An 8834-nucleotide genomic window follows, 5' to 3' on the forward strand; every position below is an offset into this window, starting at 1 on the left:
TGGCAGCTAGTAGCAATATTGATATCATGCATCATCACTTACGATGTGTACTAAATTTATTACATTTCAGTTCGTGTTCCAGAGAAAAACAGTGGATACTGACACACAAGTTGATGACAAGGTACACACACACTACTGCCAGACTTACAGCTGATTTATTTCAGCACGCTCACATGCAGATCAAAAAATTAAGTCCAGTCATCATTTCATTCCCGATAAAAAGCACCTCTCTTTCTCTGTGATAAGGAAAGACATGTTCCTTATCCAGGACAGCTCATTTTTTAAAAATAATTTTTAGAAGTGCCTCAAGCAGTTCTTGCTCATGCCTGGACTTCCCCCTGCGAGTAATGCTCGCATAGTGAAACAGAGGCGGGCATTTGTTATAGTCCTGCACTTGCAAAGCAAGGCTACTACCTGTGCCTGCTTGCAACTTGTTGCTGTGTTGTTTCAGGCGTTCATTCAGGCATTGCCCAGTCTGACTGATGTATTGTTTCCCACTGGACATGGGGATTGAATACACATCCCACATTGCACACGTGAACTTCATTTGGTGGTTGTTCTTGCAGGCTCGTTCTCTTGCAGAGTCGGAGATGCATGTACAAAGACCAGATAGCTTGCAGGTGGCTCAAAACACCAAGTTGATACCAAAATTTCGTGACACTGTTTTCAACCCCTGGAAATGTTAATAGCACACACGAAAACAGCGCAAACTTCCCAAAGGACGCAGAACGAGGAGACGAGACACAGACGCTGAATAACAACTGAAATTTATTGCTCTGACACATCCGTAAATATACTCAAGTTCTTTTTATAGAAGTATGGGATAAGAATCATTGATCGCGTACTTCTATAAAATTTTCCATAGGCGGGAAAACAGTGTTAGAAAATTTGTTGCTAACGTGGTGTTTTGCAAAGACCAGACAGCCCCTCATGAGCTGTCTGGTCTTCGCGGCCGCATCTCTGGCTGTGAAAGAGAACATGCCCGCAAAACAAATCACCAAACGAAGTTCTCAAAGTGTTCGGCGAGGTTTGTGTATCAAATGCTCATGTGCTGTGGGAAAGTAGACATCAGGCAAACTGGGCTATGCTTGAATGGACGCCGCAGGAAACACAATGCGTGACGGCACAGGGAGCAACCTTGTGTTGCATTTCAGTACTGTAGGAAATATTTGCCCTTGTTTCACCGCACGAGCATTACTAGCAGGGGGAAGTGCATGCACGAGCGAGAACTGCTTGAAGCAATGAGCGGCCCTGCATAAGCCAGCTATCTATCCTCAGTATAGGGAGAGAGTGGCGCTTTTTATCGGGGATGGAAAGATGAGCGCATTTGATTTTTCATTTGCATGTGTGCTTGTTGGAGAAAATGGCTTCAAGTACGCGGATGAGCCAAAAATAAATCATCTGTAAGTCCAGCAAAAGTGCGTGTGACTTGTTCTGGTCCTGTGTCTCGGTTTTCTCAGGGTTTTTTTTTTGCTAGAACTTGAATAAATAGCTTGCTCAGCAATTCAAATTTTAGTTGATATGCTTCATGGATTTTTCAATCCTGAACATTTGTGAACATTTATTATTCATGCTAGTGCTTTTATCAAACCCGGTGCCTTTTATTCTGTTTGCAGATCCAAAGGCACCGAATTTCGGAACTCTAGGCAATGTGAGAGATAGTGAGATATGGTGTTAATTGAAAAGATTTTCAAGCCATGCTACCATTAAATATTGCACAGTGCTCTGAAGCACTGCAAATATCTGCAAAGCTGTGGTTATAACAGTGTACTGCAGGAAACACCTGGTGTAGTTATTTATGTAAATTCAAAATATTTTTGTCAACTGTGCAGCTCGCTCGGACTTGAAGAAAGTACAGCGCAAATCTATCAGTACATGTCTTGTACACCGTGTGATGGTCACAAGTTCTTTCCTCCAGAGTGACGCATGGATCTGCCGAAGTTGTCCAGTTGAATGAGGTGCTTCTAATGCCTTCTACTTCCACACCTGGTGGCTTAAGACTGTCTAAGTTGGTTTATGTGCCGTTGCCTCCTGATCAAAGCTTTGCCTCAAGGAAATCTGATGTGTACCTCCCTCGAGGCAGCCATACCATATCTGAAGTTTTAGAAAATAACAACTTTAAGCCTTTTTTGTCTTCTAACCTGAGGATCAGGCAAGATAAGTCAATTGACAAATTAAAGTACAGTGACTACATATCTTTCAAGTGATAAATGTGGAGGTAACCTCGTGGATATAGCCTGAAAGAATGATGGAATAAGGGAACAAGACAGTGCACGTTTTGAACTGACATATTGTCAAATTTTTCCGCAAGCTGCGATATAGTCCAGCGGTGAGCTGTCGTCGCAGCTTGACAAAGCCCATGCCTTGCACGCCACGTAGCAAGAGGCATTTTAAAATTCCTTATGCCGAGCAAGACACTTAAAATGCAACACATTTCGCAAATGAAAGTTTTACATATCTGTTGTCTCTCTTTTATAGAAAAGTGAATTATGTTTTTGTTTCGCTATGAAGTATGTAATTATGGCAACAAAATTGTTCCTTGTCATTTTTTGGCTTCGTGTGGCCCTTTTCTGATGCCTTGATGCTGTGCAATTTTGCACATATTCTTCAATTACCATCCTTGTATCTAATCTGGCTCTACATTATGTTCCGTTTTTCAGATGCCAGGGTCCATGGATGTTCTTGGGAGGAAGCACCTAAGGCAACAGAGGGAATTAGCAAGTTTAACGCTTTTTTTTGTATTTCGGCAACTAGCAAAGCACTTATGAGCAATAAATGCCTCGAAAATATATTTTTTGTAGCGGCTTTCATAAGATATTGCATAATCCAAACAAATTTCACTTCAGAATTATAACAAAAGATAGAAGCAAGCTTGTAGACTTCCAGTATTCTGGAAACCCTTCATCAGGAAGCCAGAGAAAATCCAAACGAAAGATAGAAACTACAGTTGAGATCATTTCCAGAACAACGAATACCAGCTTCTTAGGCTTTTAGTAACATACACAAGTATGGACCGTAAATATACAGAATTATAGATGGACTGCACAGAAAAGACACTAGGCTGTCTTATTAACCTATATGTGTTTCAGATTGACAAAGTAAACTGGAAGGATAGTCAGATTTCTGCTTTTGTGTTTTGATCTGTATAATAATTTGTAATACATTACAATAAATGGATCACCACATGGTATCCAGCTACAACAGCTAAATAATTCAATTATTACTGTTTTCGTGTCATCAGCCAATTGATGGATTGAGATAGCTTAGGAGCATTTTCCTGTGTTCCAGATTCAGGTTCTGCAGCATCTGGTTGGCGATGCTGTCGGGAACTGATGCACATCTACTCCGCAGGCCACTGAGCGCTGTCTGAAGCTCTCGAAAAGTAAACGGGGCATACATAACAGATGCCAACGCAGCAGGTAGAGTAGAGGAGTGAAGTCCTGAACTTGCACGCACAGACGCATCATCAAATTCCTCTCCCAGTTTCTGCTTGCGAGTTGCGAGCGCTTCGAAAGGCTTTGTAGGGCGAGAGACGCCATCAAAACTGCCAATAAGTCTCCATATTTTCATCATCGGTGAAAAAACACTCATGATAAGGATTCCCATTGCTACCTGTAGAGCTCGTTTGTATATCGTCGAGTGACAGAGTTAATCCTAATCCCTGTGAGCTTCACTTTTTCTTCGTTTGCTTCAGTGTGTGCGTGTCGGCCGTAACATTCCGCGATATGTTAGATGCCATGTTTTGTAATTTCTGAAGGTGGGATTTTGATGTTTTGTTTTGTGGGATTTGCTACATGTGCATTTTTTCAAGTACTTGTTCCTACCCATTTTTTTTCCATTGTTCTTATTAACTTGTACCTGGCTTCTTATCTTGTTTATTTCTGTTTTCAGCCGTTTATATTTTGGGTTATGTATTTGTTAAGTTTTCTTTGATGAATCCCCACCCTATGTAATGCCCGCTCTGGGCCTTTAGATTATTGAAATAAATAAATAATGAGAATGTCGTCTTCAAAGCTTTGTTGTCCTTTTTGCGTATCAGTTGTCGTTCCGCTCTTCGACGCGCTGCGCAAAGGTTCCGGAGTTTTAAACCCGGAGTTGGGAAATGATCAAACAACTTGACCGCCGTGGTTTCTGCCATTTTACTAGAAATCATTTTTTCTATAACATCACCAGAAGCACTTTCTAGATGTTCCCTGTATTTGTCTCAATTAATAACTTGACTGATTTTAGAACCACTCATTCGAAAGTCTGCAGTGAACACAAGGATTGGATAATGGTCACTTCCGATGTGGTCAGGTGCCGTGGACCACATCACACAGACGTCAGGTGAATGCAGAGTTAGGTCCACAGCTGCGGCTTAGGCTGGGGGTCGAAAGAAAGTGTGACTTCCGTCATTGGCCACACGCAGCTAGGACCAAACTCTCGAAAATTTCTACAAGTTTGCGTCCTCGGAAATCTGTTCCTATCACCCCAGACAGCAATGAAGTCACCACAGGTAATTCTTGGCGCTGGGCTGCGATCACAAAGCTGCTGTAGAAGCAAATCCAATGATTCCTTTCTCCGCGGAGACACATACACTGCTGCAACAGAGAGATTTCTGGAGCCGAGGCGTATCCTCACAGCCGCTACTGCAATATTCTCAGTGCAAAGATCAGTCAAAGCCACATGAGGAAGCTCTCGGCATATGTAAAGCGCGGCACTTCCTGCAGGAAGACCTGATGCTGCAATTTTTATGGGTGAGTCAAAAATCTCCCTCTTGCCTGGTCAGCTTCCGAGAGCGCCAAAATGGGAACAAGTGTGTGTTTCAAAAACAATTTCAGCTCTGCTAAACAACCTATAATCCCAGCGCAGTTCCACTGCATAATAAACTGCTCTTTTGGTGGTTTTAGTAGCATGGGGATGAATACCAGCCATATTAGTGGCTAAAGTTCGCTGCGAAGGTGACAATCGTGGGCTCAAAGGAAGACAACTGGAGAAAGTTCTTCAGGGTGCGAGGCTGCATCGCCGGGACATGTGACCAAAGGGCTTGAAACAAACTACTTCGACAAAAGATGCAGGCTTAGACGCGCTCATGGCCACTGCAGCTGTTTTCCTCGCATTTTTTGAGGCAAAGGAATGACCTCCAAGTCGTAGAGAAAGATAGGCCCGTAGCGGCACTGGTCTCAAGGAAGCGTTGCGTCAATCCTTTAATCTGGGGAAATAGAGGGCACACAAACGCACATTTACAGAGAGATTTTACATGGATTGCGCGAGCGGGCGAGCGAAGGCACAGGAAGCCGCGCGTCGGCACTGAAATTGGTCAGACGGAAAGTAGACTGTAGGGGGGCCCCTCCCTTACGGCGCGGTTCCTCGGGTGTCCAACCAGATATGGGAGACAACTCCGTGATTTCTTTTCCTCAAAAACCAATTTTCATTTCACTTGAAATAGGCTGCAGCCGTCGTTCACTGGCGTTGGAGTTGACAACATCGTAGACTCCGTTGATTTCGATGAAAGGAAAGGGTCATAACTCTCCCTGGGTCAGTGGACACCTCAATCTCGCTTTGAGTTACGTGGCTTTGAATTCCACCTGCAAAGAACAATGCTTTCGCGCAATATTCGGCATTCATCAAGGTAACGTTGGCCAATTTTGTTGGGGAAGCAACACTGCGGTAGGTGTGAGTGATTTCGCGGAGCCCCGGAGAGCCCCAACTGCGCATGCGCTAGGAGCGAGTGACGTCGCTGCGCCAGCAGTGCATTCTCCAGGAGGAGTGACGTCACACAGCGCACAGCTGCGGGGCTGGGGCCACCGCCGACTCCTCAGCTACGCGGGTGACAGAGCTACCGCCGCTAGCTATTAGAATATCGGGAAATTGACTATCGATAGTATCGATAGTTTCTTTAAAGGGACACTGAGGAGAAATTGAAGTTGGCTTGTATCGACAGAATACCAGCTCCTGATTACAAAAACGCCACTCATACTGACAACAAAGCTCTTGTAACGTAGAAAAGAGCAAGAACCAAAATACAGGTATCGCCGCCACAGGCCAAACTCGCACGCACAAGCGTGATGACGTCATAGGACAAAGCAGTGTTGCTAGAACCAATGGTTCTATCAACTCTAGGACCCGAGAAGCCACAAATTCCTGAGGCGCAGCCAATGCATGCGCAAATGTCCTTGACGTCGCCAGATGGCGCCACGTGCCCGGCAGCTACGCGCGCTCTTGAAGCATCGGGACCAATCAGCGCCTGTTTTCCGGCGGTAGGCGGGCTCCCGGTATTCCGCCAGCGGTAACAAGGTACACGGTATGCTAAAGGTGTCTATTTGCGAGAACTTCGTTGACGACTTCGAGAACGAGGTCCATCGTAACGCTGGCAAAACGCCAGTGCAAACGTAATCGAAGCGACTGTAGCGACGGCCGCAATAGCCGATAGATGCCTTCAACGTGCGGCCGGCGGTAGCTTTCTTTTCGACTACTGCTAGGCCGCACTGCTGGCCGCCAGAAATCACGGAGTCTGCGGTACGACATGCGCACGTCATGTTTCACGTCACTTAGTCCTGTGTCGTCATAGGAGAATCCCAAGTTTGAATCAGAGCGGCGGGAAAAACTTTTTCAACTTCGAATCCAAATTTCTTAGAAATAAATGCATCTTTCGCTGCCGGCCAAGTGGCAACAAAGCCATGACATGCTGAACTATCGGATTTTACTATAAAAAAATATTAATAGTGCTCTCCTCAGTGTCCCTTTAAACTATCACTCGGTTCGCGCATGCGCAGCTATGGCAAATTTTGGCTCCAACGGCTCACGCGAAACGCGGCTTTGGTGCGGCTGGTGAAGTTTTTCGCTTCAAAAAAATTAACTGCGGTTTAACTGCTGCTGAACCTGCTTAGAGAGCGAAAGCTGTCGTATATCATGAAACGCTGCATGGCGTAGGTAACGCTGGGTGTGTATACCAGTCGAGAGAGGTCGCTCCCGCTGTGAACGCTGCGGCCTATTGCTGTAGTGCCGCGTGTCGGACACAACGTTGTCAGCGCGAACGCATGCAGCGCAAATCTCTCACCCCACCGCCGCGCACCTCAAAGCGCTATTGAGGCGTCCCCTGACCCAGGGGGAGAGCTATGCGCCCAGACAACAACAAAGGTGGGCTCGGTGACTGCACTACGGCGCAGGCACCTAAACCACTCACTTTTGCGATGCAGATGACCATCCTTGGGTTTGCCAGCCTGCTGCTGCCGTCGCTGGCGTGCCTACCTATGGGGGCGTCATCGCCAAGCGTACTGCCATGCACTGGATATGGATACGGCTACTACAACCAAACACCCGTCAGCTGCACTCCCCCGCTGGATCTGCCGCTAGAGCAACTCCCGGAACTCACCAGACCATGGGCTACCGCATCATCATCGACATCACCATGTTTAAAAGGGCGTCATCCGCCGACACGGCTCTGTGGGCTCGGTGACTGCACTACGGCGCAGGCACCTAAACCACTCACTTTTGCGATGCAGGTCAGTAAACCGTATGTCCTCTTTGCTAAAAAATCAAGTAACTATATGCTAGTGCAGTTCCCGAGCCCCCAGTGCTGTGTTTCCATTGCTGTTGAGTGCGTTTGTGTAATTCATTCTTTGTTAATGCTATCAGGCGACGTCGAAACTAACCCTGGTCCCGAAGACACGGCTGCTGTACTGGCTGCATTAGAGAAATTAACCGCCGGCCAGACACAACTGATTGCCGAGATACAGGGCTTGAAAACCCAGCTAAGCAAGACGGATGAAACCATTACAGACTTAAACAAACGAATGGCTGAACTAGAAACACACTATCAAACACTTAATCTCTTAAGAACAGATATGGATGTCATGCAAGCAAACGCAATAGCAATGAATAATAAGATACACGAACTGGAAGCACACCTTGACGACGCAGAAAACAGATCTCGCAGGAATAATCTTATTTTCTATGGCATCCCCGACAATAGCACTGAATCATGGGCTGAGTCCGAAAAACTAGTTATTGATATTTGTCAGAATAATCTAGGTATACAGGTAGAACCTACCGACATAGAAAGAGCACATCGTCTTGGTAAGCACTCAGCCGATCGAACCCGTCCCGTCATCGTCAAATTCTTATCGTACAAAACCAAAAACGCTCTTCTATCAAATGGCCGGAAATTGAAAAACACCGGTTACAGTATTGGTGAAGACTTTTCCCGCCCCGTTCAACACGCACGGAAGCAATTGCTAACATTCGCCAAAGCACACTCTGACAAGTACTCTTTACGCTTCAAAACACTGCATATAGGATCAAAACGCTACACTTTCGACGCATCGTCTGATACTGTTAGAGAAGTCGCGTAGCAGTTGCCCACTCACCAACCATCAACAAAACGTCGACCCACCACGCCCCGCAATGTTCTTTCGTTTTCCATAATATTCACTAACATCCGAAGCTTCCTTCCTAAACGTGAACTCGTATCAAACATCATCTCGTCATCCAGGAGCAACATACTCATATTAACAGAAACATGGCTAAATAGTGATGTAACAGATGCTGAACTCCTAACTGATTTGCCTGATTTTAATGTTTATAGAAATGATCGGAAAAATTCGCGGGGGGGTGGTGTCCTTGCTGCAATTCATAGGGATATATCTTGCTCTGTTGTTGACGTCACTTCCGACATCGAATCATTATGGCTCATTTGTCGCACTGCCCCCGTAACAGTACTGCTCGGCGTTTGCTATAGACCTCCACAGACTAATCCTGACTTCCCACGTCATCTCAATAATACCATTCATAAACTTCGTTCCACATATTCAAATGCTTACATCCTTCTTTTTGGCGATTTTAACTACCCTGAC

General features: G+C 45.6%; 1 protein-coding gene across 1 annotated transcript; it reads left to right on the forward strand.

Annotated features, from left to right (window-relative positions):
• The first annotated feature begins 7157 nt into the window (after positions 1-7157).
• On the forward strand, positions 7158-8387 carry LOC149356790 (uncharacterized). The gene has a single exon (XM_089577827.1). The coding sequence runs from the start codon at positions 7173-7175 to the stop codon at positions 8331-8333; it is 1161 nt and encodes a 386-aa protein (XP_089433953.1). The 5' UTR covers positions 7158-7172; the 3' UTR covers positions 8334-8387.
• Positions 8388-8834: the final 447 nt, after the last annotated feature.

Source organism: Amblyomma mixtum, chromosome 3, assembly GCF_055824585.1.
Source record: "Amblyomma mixtum isolate Tamu chromosome 3, ASM5582458v1, whole genome shotgun sequence".
Classification (NCBI taxonomy): Eukaryota; Metazoa; Arthropoda; class Arachnida; order Ixodida; family Ixodidae; genus Amblyomma; species Amblyomma mixtum.